General features: G+C 52.6%; 1 protein-coding gene across 1 annotated transcript in view; it reads right to left on the bottom strand.

Annotated features, from left to right (window-relative positions):
• Positions 1-16652, bottom strand: part of ACOT11 (acyl-CoA thioesterase 11) — a 59664-nt gene that overhangs the window by 7601 nt on the left and 35411 nt on the right. The window contains exons 3-10 of the mRNA XM_003273070.3: positions 15917-15986; positions 10011-10071; positions 8582-8680; positions 7941-8076; positions 5218-5374; positions 3585-3704; positions 1623-1767; positions 291-346 (exon numbers count right to left, since the gene is read on the bottom strand). Coding sequence (XP_003273118.1) covers positions 291-346; positions 1623-1767; positions 3585-3704; positions 5218-5374; positions 7941-8076; positions 8582-8680; positions 10011-10071; positions 15917-15986 — 844 coding nt within the window. The remainder of the gene's footprint in view (positions 1-290; positions 347-1622; positions 1768-3584; positions 3705-5217; positions 5375-7940; positions 8077-8581; positions 8681-10010; positions 10072-15916; positions 15987-16652) is intronic.

The raw sequence follows: 16652 nt of genomic DNA, 5'->3' as shown, positions 1-16652 counted from the left end.
GGAAGAACACAGGATTTAAAATCGGCTGGACTCAGCCAGCTTCAAATTCTGACTCTGCTGATGATATTTGTGTGTCCCTGGGCAAGCCACCTAACCCCTCTGTCCCCAGCGTCCTCGCCTGTACAACAGGCCAGAAGACCGCTGTGTAATGAGACCCAAACCAGAGCATGTAAAGGGCCCGGCCCAGGGCCAACGCACAGGCAGCTCTGAAGAAAAGCGAGTGCCCTGGGGTCAGCGGAGCGTGAACAGCCCCGAATCCACATTCTGCCCACCACTCAGCCCCTACTCACCTGTCCAGGCGGATCTTCTTTCTGGCACTGGCCTCTCGGTACCGCCGCTCGCCATCCTGGGGAGGAAGTGGGGATAGGCTGTGCTGTGAGAGGAGCAACCAGCTATCCCACCCTCTGTCCTCCCCCCTCTCCATCCCCCAGGGCCCAAGGAGATCCTGCAGCCCTAACGTGGAGTTCAGGTGTCACTGGGGCAGCTAGAATCAAAACATCCTGGCCAGGAAAGTGGGAAACTAAGCTGTAGCCCCAGCTCCCCTCAAACTCTCTGAGTGACCTGGGAACATCACCTCCCCTGGCCAGACCTCAGTTTCCTCCTCTGTAAAATGGGGACCCTTACAAGCCACTCACAATGGTAATGAGAGTCCACATTTATTGAGCACTCGCTACACACCAGCCACTCTTCTCAAGGGCTTTCCAGGCGGAATTGCACCAAATCCTTACAACAACCCTCCGAGGCTGGTGCTGGTGCTGTATCCATTCTACAGAGGAGGAACCTGAGACAAGGAAGGGTGAGGGTTTGCCAAGGCCACAGGGGTAAGGGCCGAGGCCGGGATCAGCGCCCCAGTGGCCTGCCTCAAGCCCACCCTCTTTACCACCACATCTAACGTCCTCCAGTCCCAAGCACAACATGGAAAATGCCTGGGAAGCGGCTGTGGCTATGACCCCCAGCTCCCGGTCCAGAGGCTTCACTCAATTCCACAGCCCATGCTAGGCTCTAGAAGGCCAGCAGGCAGGGCAGGGGACCTCCCCTGAGGGAGGGAGCGGCCTCTCCAAGGCCTGGCCCACAGGAGGCACAGGGAGCATTTTGTAAGAGAGGACCTTGCACCAGGCTCCTGACTGTCCTCCCGTGCCCCTCGTGTTGCTTTCACCATCCTCCTGACCACTCCCAGGGCACAGCCAGGCATGGAGTCAGTACTGCATCTATCGCCCCGCAGTCCTGTAAGGTAGGGACTGCAGATACGCCCATTTTACCCATGGGGACTGAAAGCTCAAGGGGGCATCACTTGAATGTAGTAGAGGCGAGGTTCCAACCCACATCTGACTCCAAAGCCAGTACTCTCCCAACCCTGCAGGTTCATGACAGCCCAGTAACCCCCAACTCCGAACCAGACCCACACATATTCCAAGTTCTGTCAGGCAGAACAAGCCCGCCCTGCACAAGGGGCATCCCGGGGCTCACAGCCAGGACACTCAGAGTTGGCTGTGCCCCAGCACTGGGGTAGGGTGGGCCCCTCACACCTCTAGGCCTGTAGAGGGCTGGCAGGCTCCACCATGCCAGAGCAGAGAGGGAAGGGAGGGGAGCTGCTGGTGGGGCAGGGCACTGGTGCCACTTACCCCGGGCTGGGGCCGAATCCAGGGCAGCAGCTGGGGCTGGTCATCTGCGTCCAGGACCACAAAGGTCATAAAGGCACTGTTGATGTGGCGCCGGTGGGTCTCAGCCTCCTGGCGATAGGCCTCCACACACACGCCCACCTCCATGCTGAAGGGAGGGAGTGTAGCTTCCAACCTGGACAGACCTTCCCAAGGGCCATGCCTCTTCCCCAACATACACACTCACACACACACATACACACGTGCACTCACACACACATGTAGGTACACACATACATACACGTATGCACACACACAGCCACATACACTCCTGCAGTTCTTCCAACAACCTGGATCGGAGTCCCAGTGACAGGACACCTGGGACCGCTCCCTCCAATGTTTACAGAGCACCTCCTGTGTGTGTCCGGCCCTGTGAGGATGCGGGAGTGAATAAATCTGTCCAGTCTATGCCTCATGGGCTAATACTCGGGGGAGGAGGCAACCAACAAGAAAGCAAAGGTATAAATAAGCCATCAAAAACCACAAAGGGGTATGAGGACCTAAACCAGGAGGTGGAGGTGGACGGCCTAATTAGAAAACGTTCATTATGTGCATATTTACAAGTGCTGTGGCAGCCTTGCTTCAAACAGCTCAGTTGCTGCTATTCATGTATCTTACCATCTTTATTTCTTTATTCCTTTATTTATTTTTTGAGACAGTCTCATTCTGTCGCCCAGGCTGGAGTGCAGTGGTACAATCTCGGCTCACTACAACCTCCGCCTCCTGGATTCAAGGGATTCTTGTGCCTCAGCCTCCTGAGTAGCTGGGATTACAGGTGTGTGCACCATGCCTGGCTCATTTTTTGTTTATTTAATAGAGACGGGGTTTCGCCATGTTGGCCACGATAGTCTTGAACTCCGAGCCATAAGTGATCTGCCTGCCTCGGCCTCCCAAAGTGCTGGGATTACAGGCGTGAGCCACTGCGCTCAGCCACTTACCAGCTTTATTAATTATAAAATAGCAGCCACCACCATTCCCCCTCACTTGGAAGTTCTATGATTGCAGAATGTGGACATTATATAGATGGGGAATCCAAGGCCTAAAACTGGGCAATAATTTTTCCAAGGATTCCAGATTCCTGGAATCTGGACTAAAATCCAGGCTTCGCAGCTCCCACAAAAGGGCTTTTCCCCTGCACCGTGGCAGAATGTGTGCACGTCAGACTGCAAATAACAACAATAATAGTAAGAGCAGCCACAATGGCTGACCTTTACCAGACACTTCCTCTGGCATTCTACTAGTAACGGCTCATTGAATCCTCGTAACTCTGAGGTAGTTGTGATGAGCCCCATTTTATACGTGAAAGAACTGACACTCAGAGGGGTTAAGTTACTTCCCAAGGTCACAGAGCCAGTAAGAGGTGGAGCCAAACTCACACCCGGCAGCCTGGCTCCTGATCCCTCACTTTTAATAATTAAATAATGACCTCTGAAATTCTCAAAAAATTTACTTATTTAAAGTCAGCTTTCATGGGAGTGGGTTTCAGAATTCATTGCAAAGACAACAACTCTGTGGACTAATTATTTTAGGAAATGCGTGGGAAAGGATTTGATAAATAACCAAACACTGGCAAGAAGTGGCCCTGTGATCTGAGCATCTACAGCGGTCCAGGCATGGAGCCAGGAGCCAAGGAGGGAGATAGAGACACTGATCTGAGACAGCAGGAGACAGGGGCTGGGGGATCCCAGAGGATGGGTCCCTGACCCAGCCAGGGGTGGGCAGGACTGGGAGCCAGGGAAGGCTCCCAAGAAGCGAAAATCAGAGCTGAATTTCAGAGACAGTGAAGGAAGCCATCAGCCGGGCAGGGATTTAGATCCTGTCTGCAGGGCAAAGGGCTCCTGGACAGTTTGAAGTAGGGTCCTTTCTAGGGTCAGGAAGAGCCCTCAGCCCTGAATGGCCCTGGCCGCGCCCATCCCAGACCCTCACCTATGTTTGAAGGCATTGTTCACGATGGCTTTGAGCACCAGACGGTCGCCGACCTGGGACGGGCCTCGGAAGTGGAACATCTCAATGGCCTTCAGCGTAGGGTGGGCACGGCAGAGCCGGCTGAGGAGGCAGGAGTGGGGAGACAGAAGGAATGCCCCTGGTGCTTCAGCTACTAGTTTGGGCCAGATTTATATATATACATATATATATATATATATGTATATATATATATTTTTTTGAGACAGAGTTTCACTCTTGTTGCCCACGCTGGAGTGCAATGGCAGGATCTCGGCTCACTGTAGCCTCTGCCTCCTAGGTTCAAGCAATTCTCCTGCCTCAGCCTCCTGAGTAGCTGGGATTACAGGCGCCTGCCACCATGCCTGGCTAATTTTTGTATTTTTAGTAGAGATGAGGTTTTACCTTGTTGCCAGGCTGGTCTTGAACTCCTGGCCTAAGTGGCCTCGGCCTCCCAAAGTGCTGGGATTACAGGTGTGAGCCACCGTGCTGGGCCAGCTTGGGCCGGCCTATCCTGGTCCCATCCCCAGACCCAGCCTGGAACTACACATTCTGATCCACCCACTGCCACCCAATCCAGTGGCAGTTCTGCTCAGAGGCACAGAACTAAAGTCCCATTTCAGATCTTAGAATACTGAGGTCTATGCATGGCTGGAAAGGAGCCAAGTTTGAGGGGACAGAAGAAAGCAGGGCTTGGGGTAAACCCCTTTCCCACTTTCCTTCCAACTTTTACACCTTGGTAGCTGCTGTTCCCACTATCCAGAAGCCCTCCCCTTACCCAAAGCTACTTGGCATTCAAGTCCCAGCTGAAGTGCTCTTCCTTCAGGCAGCCTTCCCTGACCATCAGGCTCCTCCAGGATCTTACTGCACTTATAGCCAGGCCTGCCCAAAACAGCATTGCTTATGCACTGTCTCCCACAGGTTAAACTGGAGGAGGGGCCATTTAAGCCAGGCTCTAAAGAATAAGGAGGAATCCGCCTGGCTGGGAAGGGCATGGGTTGGTTGGGAAAGGCACTCCTGGTACAGGGAACAGCAAGAGCAAAGTCTTGGAGTTGTGAGAGTGTCAATTAGTGAAGGTCAGTTACCATAATTATAAAAAATACCCTGATATTTAGGGTAGAACAAGCCCCAGACAGACACAGATGTTAGAGGAGAGAAAACAATTTTCACCCCTTAGAAGAAGGGAACAGTCAGAGATGGCTTTATGGAGGAAGTGGGCAGGACATTAGCAGACAAAGAAAAGTAGGGGAAGCACGGCAGGAGGCTACACCAGGAGCAAAGGCAGGGGCTGGAAAAGTGGAGGATGGCAACAGAGAATGGCAAATGGCTTGATGTGAAGGGAACATAGATACTAGAAGGAGTGCAGGTAGGGCCAGATCAAGGGGAAGATCTAGTGCCAGGCCAAGAGACCTGGTGTTTCCCATGTAAAAGATGCTAACTTTTTTAGTAGAACAAGGAATGGTCAGTTCACAAAAATTCATTTCTCTGATTCAGAACAGCCAATCTTCTGAAGCCTTGAATGCCATCCCCAAGCTGGGGTTTCCCCTCCAGAGGGAGGTGGCCAAGGGGAGGAGGAGGAGAAAGGAGGGGAGGCAGAGGCAGCACACTCTGCCCTTACCTGGCTGCAATGGTGGCCACATTCTCCATCCAGGCCATGATCTGGCCCCCAAAGGTGTTGCCCTGGTGATTGGCATGGGGAGGCAGGACCAGCTCCACACTCTCCACACGGGTCTTCTCAGCCGGCACCATGAGGCTACAGTCTCTATTCTCCAGATCTGACCAGGGATGGGGTAAGGGAGGGAAGCGGGGAGGTGAGAACATTCCCAAGGGCAGCCCCTCCCCACGGGCAGCCCCGGGACCCCCCCTCCCCACTCCACCCCACTCAGGTTCTTTTATTTACTCGGCACCAAGTGCACATGAGGCAGAGGGTGGCCCTGGGTGAGAGGGATGAGCCTGTCCAGTGCAGTGGACGCAGCACCAGCTCTGAGACAAGACAGCTGATCTGAGCCTCAGCTCCACTCCAGACTGCCTGTATGGCCTTGGGCAAATCAAGTAATCCCTCTGAGCCTCGGTTGCCTCATCTGTAAAGGCAGGCATGAAATCCGACCCGACAGGACTGTTTGAAGATGAAACGTGATTATTGTCACAAAGTGCTTGACTCAAGGCCAGGTGTAATGGCTCATGCCTGTAATCCCAGCACTTTGGGAGGCCAAGGAGGATAGATCCCTTGAGGCCAGGAGTTCAAGACCAGCCTGGCCAACATGGTGAAACTTTTGTCTCTACTAAAATACAAAAAAATTAGCTGGGCATAGTGGCAAGCGCCTGTAATCCCAGCTACTCAGGGAACCACAAGAATCACTTGAACCTGGGAGGCAGAGGTTGCAGTGTGCCGAGATCACGCCACTATAATCCAGCCTGGGCAATAGAGTGAGACTCTGTCTCAAAAAAAAAATAATAATCACAAAGTACTTGACTCCAGTAAATATGCTCTCAGAAAGGACAGTTTTTCCCTGCCTTCTGCCCTGGTGTTTCCCTTATCTTTGGCAATAGGGTTAGGATATCCTTAGTAGGAGAGGCCAGGCAGTGAATGAGGCCTTGGGCTTCAGGGCAGCAGATGCTGGCATGCCCCACCAAACCCAAGGTGGTGCCCTTTGTCTCCCATTTCCCATGGAGAGACTTCTTCAGGGGGGTCCATCAAAGAGCTGGCATTGCCCTTGGCTTGGCTTGCAGGCTATCAGAGAGACCACAGACATGGTGGGGGCAGACATGAGGGGAAGCTGAGGGTGGCCTGAGCCAAGGTCTGGAGACAGGACGGAGAGGGTATTCACAGGCAATGGGGCCTGTGGCTTAACAGGAGCTGCAGCAGGTCAAGAGACAGCACTCAGTGAAGCTGAGCGGCCAGCCAGAAGGCCCAGTGCCAGGCAAAGGCACTTGAGCTGATTCTTAGGTGGGAAGGCTGTTAGCACAGAAGAGATTTAGGAGGGCTGCAAGGGGATGGATGGATCAAGGGGGCCTTGACGACTGTAGGAAGAGCTGGGCTTCCCCAGCTCCAGCCTCCAAGCCCAGTATAACCAGAGCACATGGAACTCAGGGCATAGCTTGAGGCTTCCACTGGGCTTGGTGAGTTCTGCCTGCTCTCTCCCCACTCCAGGGAGATTTTCTCCTAAAATTGCCTCCTTTTGGTTTCAAGGAAGACTCAAATTTGAACATTCTGGAGATAAGTAAACAAGTCCAAGGTCTCCCCTCTGGGCCTTTGCCCAGGCTGTGCGCTCTGTCAGGAACCCTTCCTTATCTCCCACCTGTCAAAATCCCACCCAGTCCAAAGTAGATCTTTCTGTACTGGTATAGAACAACCCCCAGGATGTATTTTTAAGGGGAAACTGCAAGATACAAAACAGTATGTACTGAATGCCCCTTTTCAGGAACTAAATAATATGTGCTATGCTTAGATATGCAGGGAATACTTCTGGAAAGATACCCTAAAATGGGTAATAGTAGATGCTTCTGGGGAGACTACCTGGATTCTGGGATAGAAAGGAGTCTTGCTTTTTATTTTATCTTTTGGGGGGTGGGAATATATATACGTGTGTGTGTGTGTATGCATATATACACACACACATACACATAAGCATATATAGATATGCTTTTTACATGTTTTATATATGCTATATACTTATTTATTTATTTTGAGATGGAGTTTCGCTCTTTTTGCCTAGTGCAATGGTGCGATCTCAGCTCACTGAAACCTCCACCTCCCAGGTCCAAGCGATTCTCCTGCCTCAGCCCCCCGAGTAGCTGGGATTACAGGTGCACGCCACCACGCCCAGCTAATTTTGTATTTTTAGTAGAGACGGGGTTTCACCATGTTGGCCAGGCTGGTCTTGAACTCCTGGCCTCAGGTGATCCACCCGCCTCGGCCTCCCAAAGTGCTGGGATTACAGGCATGAGCCACCATGCCTGGCCTATATATGCTTTTTATAGGTGCATACATATATATATATATGCTTTTTAAAAAATCCTACAGAGTCTTCAAGTTATAGCTCAATACTATCTTCCCAAACACCTTGGCTTCTGGAGACCCAAATGCGTTTTGTGGACAACAAAGGGATTTCCACATGACCTAACTGCAGCTTCATGGTTCCTGGGAGCTGGTAGAGAGGCCCAAACACTCCCTTTCCTTGGAGGAGACCTCGGAGCCAAGAGGGCTAGAGAGGCCCAGGGCCACCAGTGGGTGGAAGTCCCCGGAGCCTCCCTTCCTGCCTCTGCCCAGTGGGAGCCCGGGGCAGAGGGGCCATGCAGGACGCCAGCTACCCTCCCCATGCACGGCTGGCAGCTGCTCACCGTCCTGAATGGCGCAGTTGGCCAGGAGGTCCTTGATGGTGTCCGCATAGACAAGGCGCATGCGCCGGCGCTCAGCCGCCACGCTGTGCTCCATCTTCTCCTCCTCCGTCCGCGGCGTGATCTGCTTCAGCTTCACCTGCCGGCCAGGGGACAGGGTGGGGGCCACTCAGGGCAAGTCTCCTGAAATAGCACAGGGGCCTGTCCCCAGCACCATCCCATGTCCGAGGCTAGCACACAGCAGGCCTGGGCTGCTGCTCAGTTCCAAGGCTTCCTCCCTCTTTGCCCCATCTTCCTGCCTCCACAATGACCTGATACATATTCATCCTCCAGCTCCCACCCAGGTCCCTTCCTTGGGCAAAGGCTCAGAGGATGGGGGGTGTCACTGTAGGACATGCAGAATGTTGAGACCAGAAGAATCTTCGCTGGAGGAGCACAGGGAGAGGTGGGGGAAAGGAGGCGGGAGGAGGCTGGGGGATTCAAATGCAATGAGGGGTGGGCCTTCCTCTGGGAGCTGTGGATTCCTGCTGTGTCCCTCCCCATCCCCTCTGCCAACCCCTAACCTCATCCCCCTGATCCAGACTCGCCATGGCAGGTGCCCAGGTCACTGAGCAGCGTTCCAGCAGCCAGGTGCACCCAGTTACCTTGGTGATCTCTCGGTGGGCCACGAAGGTGGCCAAGGCCTTGCACACATTCCACTGCTTCTCAGAGCACAGGTCCTCCGAGGCCACCTGGATGCCCACCTGGAGAGGAACAGTAAGGGCGAAGGAATGAGGGACAACATTGCACTCACCAGTTAGAAGCCCCGCAGCTCCGCCAGACAGCAAGTCCCAGCCCAGGCCAGGCCTCCAGAGTTTCTGCACCACCTACTAAGGTCTGGGAGGCCAGAGATCTGAGGTGGGTTTTGACTCTGCCCTTGGGGCCCCAGGAAACCTTGGGCAAGTCACTTCCCTTCTCTGGGTCTCAGTTTCCTCATCTACAAAGTGGGAGTGATCGGACCTACCCTTGTGGGATTGTTGAGAGGATTAAAATGAGACTATGTCTACAACAGGCCTTAATATGGGGAGAATGTTGGCTAAATTTAAAGGATGGGCCAGGCTCAATGGCTTGTAATCCTAGAATTTTGGGAGGCTGCAGCGGGAGGATCACTTGAGGCCAGGAGTTCAAAACAAGCCAGGGCAACACAGTGAGACCCCTGTCTCTGCAAAACACACACACACACACACACACAAAAATTAGCTGGGTGTGGTGGCGCATGCCTGTAGTCCCAGCTTGAGGCAGGAATATTGCTAAAGCCCAGGAGTTTGAGGTTACAGCGAGCTATGATTGCACCACTGCACTCCAGCTTGGGTGACAGAGTAAGACCTCTTCTCAAAAAAATAGTAAAAATAAAAATAAAAAATCAAGAACAGGCACCTGGGGGTACCTGAGCATTTATGGGGCTCCCAGAGGCATAGTCAGGACTATGTCACCCAGCCTCAGTGCTCCCTCAGGAACCACTGGCCCAGCTGGTGAAGTTGCCTGGGCCTGAAGTCCATAGGCGGAAAATAGAGCCCTCCCCTATAGCTCACAGAACCCTGGGCATCACCAGCAGCCCTCCATTAACTGGACAACCCTGCCACATAGGAATCATGTTCCCTTTTGCAGATGAGGAGACGGGATGTGGGAGGCAAGCTCATGGGCCAGAACCCAGCACTCTCCCTGCCCCAGCTCCTCCTCCAAGATCAGGTGCTCATGCTGCCTTCCCTCCATTCCCACAAACACCTGGCTGCTGAGGCTGGATGTGAAGACTCAGGGGCCTGGAAGTCAAGTCCCACGCTGGAATCTACGTAGCTCAGTGACCTGGGGCAAGTCCCTTCCCCTCCCAGGCCTCGATTTTCCTGTCTGTGTTATGGGATTTGGGACAGGAAGATCCTTGGGATTCCCCTTGCTCTGCCAACCATTACAGAACTCTGCTGCTCTAATCAGGGCCCTGCGAGTGTGAGTGGCCCTGGGCTGCAGGGAGAAGAATGGAGAGAGGAGATAGAGGACCCACCCATGCACCCACTCCCAAGCAGTGCCCACCCCACACACCTCCATGCTGGAGTTGAAGGCCCGGTTCACCTTGGCCTTGATATTCACCACTTGTCCAACACTGGGGAGAGGAAAGTAGGAGGTGAGCCTTCCAGAGGGGCCAGAGGGAGGAACAGGGGCCTCAGATACTTGCAGAGCCTCTCTTGTGGGGAGCTGGCAGGAGAACTTCATGGCTTGCAGGGCATATTCACATCTGCGATGTCACCAAGTCCTTAAAGCCAGCTAGCAAGATAGTGTCAGCACCCCACTTTACAGATGGGGAAGCTGAGGCTGAGAGAAGTAGCATGATTGCACTCATCTGCTCCCCCGTTCCCTGCTCCCCGTTGTCCAATTAATGCCTGTGCTTCTTTCTGCTCTTGGCTCAATGGTCCCCTCCTCAGGGGAGCCCTCCCTGCCCTGCAGTGGCCCACCCACCAACAGAGGCCCTGCAGAGGCTCACCCTGCAGCACTCTCCTGGCACAGTGACCTCTGTCTCCCACAGTTCTTAAGCTCTACTAGGGTAAGGGCCATGTGTTTTGCTCCCCATTGACTCTCCAAGGCCTAGCACATGGCACAGGGTGGGTCTCCCATAAAGGGTAGCTGACTGAATTAATGCATTCTACATGTATTGAATGCCTAGTAAGGGCAAGATGCTATAAACAAAGGGCAAGAAGAGAAAAGGAAACGTTTAAAGAATGCCTGCTAGGTGCCAGGCACTGTGCACTGCCCCACTGGAGCCTCAGAATAAGCTTGGCAGGTAGGTTTAGGAGAAACTGAGCATCAGAGTGGTTAAGTCATTTGCCCAAGGTCACCAAGCTAAAAAGTGGCAGAGCCAGACTTCTAGACTGATTCTGTTGACTGCACCAGCCCCTCTTTTCCCAGCTGCAGCCTGTCCTTCTGGAATGATTCCCACATCCAAATGAATCCCCAGGGGAGCCACCTAGCCTGGGCTGTGCCTAATGGAGGGGGCAGAGGGTGCCCAGCTGATGGACTGTGGGGAGGAGGAGCAGGAGGCTAAAGGCTGGCCCCGTTCAATCACTGTGTGATCTCCAGCAGGTCCTTTCACTTCTCTGGGCCTTGGCTCATGAACATGGAGAGTGCCATGCCGACTTCTCTCTCAAATGACACAGTCTCCTGGCCAAGCCTAGGAAGGGTCCATTCTAAGGGGCCTGCTGGTCAAGGGGCCACCGTGAACACAGTGGGAATGGCCACACAGGCCTGGGTTCCAGTCAAGCTCCACCTTGACCATCACACTACAGAGCTGTGTGACCTTGGGTGAGTCACTTTGCCTCTCTGAGTCCATTTCCTCCTGTGTAAAGTACTGCCTGTGGTTCTGAGGGTCAAGTGAGAGAGAATGGGACTGAGCCAAGTGCCAGGTCTGGGTTTCTAAGCTCCTCCTCCTTCCTGACTGCCCTCTGTCCCCACAGCTCTGGCCCAAACCGGATCCTTCCCCAGGGCCACTGCCCAGCCTCCTCAGGGGCCCCGGAGCTCCCGGACACCCCTCCAGGTGTTCTTCACAACACAGACAAGCAACCCCCCATAAACAAATCTGACCCCCATCAAGACCTTCCCTAGACCAATTTACTCTCAGGAGACAGAAGAACATGTTAATTGCACTACAGAAATTCAAATAGCAAACCCAGGTGATGAAGGACTCTAGAGGGCAAATGGCCAGCTTTCCTCAAAAAATACATTTTGAGAGAGAGAGAGAGCATGCCAGAGAGCAGCTGGAGGATTGGTGGGTATCTATAGAGTTTTTTGTTTTTGTTTGTTTTTGTTTTTGTTTTGAGACAGAGTCTCGCTCTGTCGCCCAGGCTGGAGTGCAGTGGCGCTACTGCAAGCTCTGCCTCCCGGGTTCATGCCGTTCTCCTGCCTCAGCCTCCTGAGTAGCTGGGACTACAGGCGCCTGCCACCACACCCAGCTAATTTTTTGTATTTTTAGTAGAGACGGGGTTTCACCGTGTTAGCCAGGATGGTCTGGATCTTCTGATGTCGTGATCCGCCCACCTCAGCCTCCCTATAGAGAAGCAACCAATTACAATTATTTGCATCCTGACTTGAATAACAAAATAACTGCAGGCTGGGTGTGGTGGCTCATGCCTGTCATCTTAATGCTTTAGAAGGCACAGGTGGGAGGATCGCTTGACGCTAGGAATTTGAGACCCGCCTGGTCAACATAGCGAGACCTCATCTCTACAAAAAAATATATATATATAAAAAATTTAATTAGCCAGGTATGGTAGTGCCAGCTACTAGGGAGGCTAAGGTGGAAGGATCACTTGAGCCCATAAGTTCAGGGCTGCAGTGAGCTACAATGGTGCCACTGCACCCTAGCCTGGGCAACAAAGCAAGACTCCATCTTGAAAAAATAAATAACTGCAAAGCAAACAAAATAAAAACAAATTCATGAGACAGTTTGGGCATTTGAACACTGACAAGTGATGTTAGTGAAAAATTATTGTTAATTTTTTAGATGTGGTAATGATGTTAAGGTTGTGTTTAAAAAGAATCCTTCTCTCAAAAAAAAAAAGAAAAAAAAGAGGGCTAGGCATGGTGGCTCACACCTGTAATCCCATCACTTTGGGAGGCCAAGGTAAGCCAATCACCTGAGGTCAGGAATTCGAGACCAGCCTGACCAATATGGTGAAACCCCATCTCTAATAAAAATACAAAAATTAGCCTAGCTTGGTGGCGGGCACCTGTAATCCCACCTGCTCGGGTGGCTTAGACAGGAGAATTGCTTGAACCTGGGAGGCAGAGGTTGCAGTGAGCCAAAATTGCACCACTGCTCTCTAGCCTGGGAGACAGAGCAAGACTCCATCTCAAAAAATAAATAAACATAAAAAGAGTTCTTAGCCCTTAGAGATACATTTGGAAATATTTTCAAGTGGCAAAAGCAGAAACAAACAAACAAACAAACTTCTTAATCTTTCCTCAGGTGTGTCCAGGCCTTCCCTGGCCACCAACCATGCTCCAGGCCCCTCCCCAGCTTGTCCTCCTTCCTGGCATCCTCTCTGGCTTTCCCTTCCACCCACAGCCTCCTCCGCCCAGATTCACCTTCACTCTGCTGAGCCCTGCAGCAGGTCCAGCCATCATGCATGTACCCCTAACCCTCTCTATTCCTTGCTCCCCTAAGTAAAAGAACTTGTGTTGGCTACAGGGACCTGGAGCTGGCCCAGACACAGCTCCACTGGCTTCAAAGTATCACTATGTACAGAGCTGACAGTACCGGCAGCTCAAATGCCTCCCCCAGGAGGCCCCCCCTTGACTACCCTCAGTGCCACGACACCTACCCCCAGACATACAGGAAATACAGCCCATTGGTTAAGAGCAAGGGCTCTGGGGCTGGACTGCCTGCCTGGTAGTATATCCTGGGTCCTCCATTAGCTGTACCACCTTCAACAAGGTACTTCGTTTCTCTGTGCCTCAGTTTCCTCATCTGTAAAATAATACTAATAGCTATGGCCACATAGTATTGTTTTGAGGATCAATAAGTTAATGTATTTAAAACAGCATCAAAATAATGTATCAGTATTGGTGCACTAATTGTGACAAAGGTACCCTACAAATGTAAGATGTTAATCATGGGGCACCTGGGTGTGGGGTATATGGGAACTCTCTGTACTATCTTTATTTTTATTTTTTTATTTATCCTGAGACGGGGTCTCACTGTGTCACCCAGGTTGGAGTGCAGTGGTGTGACCTTGGCTCACTGCAACCTCCACATCCCAGGCTCAAGTGATCCTCCCACCTCAGCCTCCCAAGTAGCTGAGACCACAGGCATATATCACCATGCCTAGCTAATTTTTGGTAGAGACAGGGTTTTGCCATGTTGCCCGGCTGGCCTCAAACTCCTGAGCTCAAGTAATCTGCCTGCCTTGGCCTCCCAAAATTCTGGAATTACGGGCACAAGCCACTGCGCCCGGCCTTGTACTATCTTTAGAGATACAATGTTTTTATAAATTTAAAACTATTCTAAAATAAAAGGTATTACAAAGCAGCTGGGCAGGGTGGCTCACACCTGTAATCCCAGCACTTTGGGAGGCCAAGGCAGGCAGATCACTTGAGGCCAGGAGTTCGAGACCAGCCTGGCCAACATGGTGAAACCCTGTCTCTACTAAAAATACAAAAATTAGCTGGGTGTGGTGTCACGCACCTGTAATCCCAGCTACTCAAGAGGCTGAGGCAGGAGAATCGCTTGAACCCAGGAGGCGGAGGTTGCAGTGAGCCAAGATCACATCATTGCACTCCAGCCTGGGCGACAGATCAAGACTCTGTCTCAAACAAAAACAAACAAAAAAAAAGTATTACTAAGCAGAGCCCTTTTTTTTTTTTATTAGGAGGCTCGCTGTCTCGCCCAGGGTGGCAGGCTGGAGTGCAGTGGTGCAACCTCAGCTCACTGCAACCTCCGCCTCCAGGGTTCAAGCAATTCTCTGCCTCAGCCTCCCGAGTAGCTGGTATTACAGGTGCCCACCACCACGCCCAGCTAATTTTTTATATTTTCAGTAGAGACGGGATTTCACCATGTTGGCCAGGCTGGTCTTGAACTCCTAACCTCATGATCCACCCACCTAGGCCTCCCAAAGTGCTGAGATTACAGGCGTGAGCCACCACGCCTGGCCCAGAGCCCATTATTGCATAGAACTTCTCACTGCGAATTGAATGACGTTCCTACATCTGCCTCCCCTGAAGACTGGGAGGTCCGGGGAAGAGGCTGTGCTCTAGTGGACTTTGTGTGCCCAGTCTCAGCAAGGCCCCTGGTCTGGAAAAGGTGCTCATCTAATATTAAGTGTGTGGTGAGGGAATGATGACTGAATGAGTGAGTACAGGGACTGGCCAGTCTTCTTCCTTAATGGTGACCCACTGAGCACCCAGTGAGTCCTGAATAAGCCCTTGGCACTTGACGTCCAAGCTAATGCTAGGTGAGTTTAGGAACAGGCCCAGAGACAAGAGCTCTGTGTGTGGCCCTGCAGCCTGTCCTGAGCCAAGGGCTCAGCCTGCTCCTTGGATCCCAGAAGCAGGATCTATGGGCAAAGCTATGGGGAGGCAAAGCCCGGTGTGTGTGATGAATGTTCTTCTATTCTGTATAGCCATTAAAAAAAAGAAAAGGCCAGGTGCAGTGGCTCATGCCTGTAATCCCAGTGCTTTGGGAGGCCAGGGCAGATGGATCACCTAAGGTCAGGAGATCGAGACCAGTCTGGCCAACATGGTGAAACCCCGTCTCTACTAAAAATACAAAAAAATTAACCGGGCCTTGTGGCGGGCACCTGTAATCCCAGCTACTCGTGAGGCTGAGCCACAAGAATTGCTTAAACTCAGGAGGCGGAGATTGCAGTGAACCAAGATCGTGTCATTGCACTCCAGCCTGGGTGACAGAGGGAGACTCCATCTCCAAAAAAAAAGAAAAAAAAAAGTCTACTTTAGAAATGAGGTAACGAGCTCCTCACCCCCGGAAGTATGTGAGCAGAGGTTGAATGGCCCAAGCTTCTGGCTCAGACTTTGCCAAGGCAACTTGTCTAGGGGCCTCCCTACAGCCCAATGACCGAGGACCCCAAGAGAATGTCCAAGCTCAAAAAGGCACTCACTGATTAAGTCTAACCCCTTCTATTTTGCAGATGAGAAAGCTGAGGCTCAGAGAGAGAGACTGACTTCCCCAAAGTCACACAGCACCCCACGATGCATCTCGGCCACACCCTGGCTGAGGGAACACCCACCCACCCACCGCGTGGAACAGCAGGTCAACTCCTAGCCCCCAGAAACACTGCAGAGGGGTTCACGCTTCCCCAGAGGCTGCCCCCACCTCATTTTCAGTTAGCTGAGTCAGGCTTTCGGCAGCACACAGGCTGACCAGGCAGGGAGTCAGAAGGACGGGCCCCAGGCTGATGGGAGGGAGACCAGAGGACCTTGAAGTAGGAGGGGCCACTTACCTAATGGTGTGCTCAAAATAGATGTCATCCATGGAAGCTGTGACACAGGGGCAGCCAGCGTGCCTCTCCGCTGGTGTCAGGAGAAGAAAGTCAGACATTAGTAGCCTCCCCCGATCACAGGCCTCTGCTCAGATGGCACCTCCTCAGGAGGCTTCTCCGGCCGCCCAAGCCAAGGCCGCAACTCCCACCACACCCTGCTGCCACCCTTCCTTACACCCCTCACCACGGGCACCACCCCTGACCCTCTTCTGTATATCTGCTTTTCGTCTGTCTACTGTTTCTCCCTCCCGCTAGATTGTACATTACTTGAGGACAAGGATTTTTGCCTGTCTTGTTCATTGCTGTACCCCAGTCCTGGAACAGTGCATGGCACACAGTACACACTCAGTAAGTAGATGTTGAATGAGTGATCATGCCACACTGGCCTGCTTCCCGGCTTTCTGGAGCCCCCATCCCTTCAACCACCTGTTCCCTGCCTGAGTCATTCTCACCCTCAGGACTCCACTCAGGTGCCTTAGCCCCTCAGGAATCCCTTCCCTGCCCCCAGGCCTGGGTCAGGGCCTCTGAAACAGTGCTGGGGGAAAGTCAGGTCACCTGTCTGTCCCCCATCCCCACCCCACCAGGCTGTGAGCTCTGTGGGTTGGAGAACACCGGTGCAACAAAAGGAATCAAACGGGCTCGGTCCAGCGCACCTCAACTCAAGGGAAGGAGCGCTGCAGGGCAGGCAGTCATGGGC

This window comes from Nomascus leucogenys, chromosome 5 (assembly GCF_006542625.1).
Source record: "Nomascus leucogenys isolate Asia chromosome 5, Asia_NLE_v1, whole genome shotgun sequence".
In the NCBI taxonomy this organism is placed as follows: domain Eukaryota; kingdom Metazoa; phylum Chordata; class Mammalia; order Primates; family Hylobatidae; genus Nomascus; species Nomascus leucogenys.
This window is presented reverse-complemented; position numbering and strand designations above follow the sequence as displayed.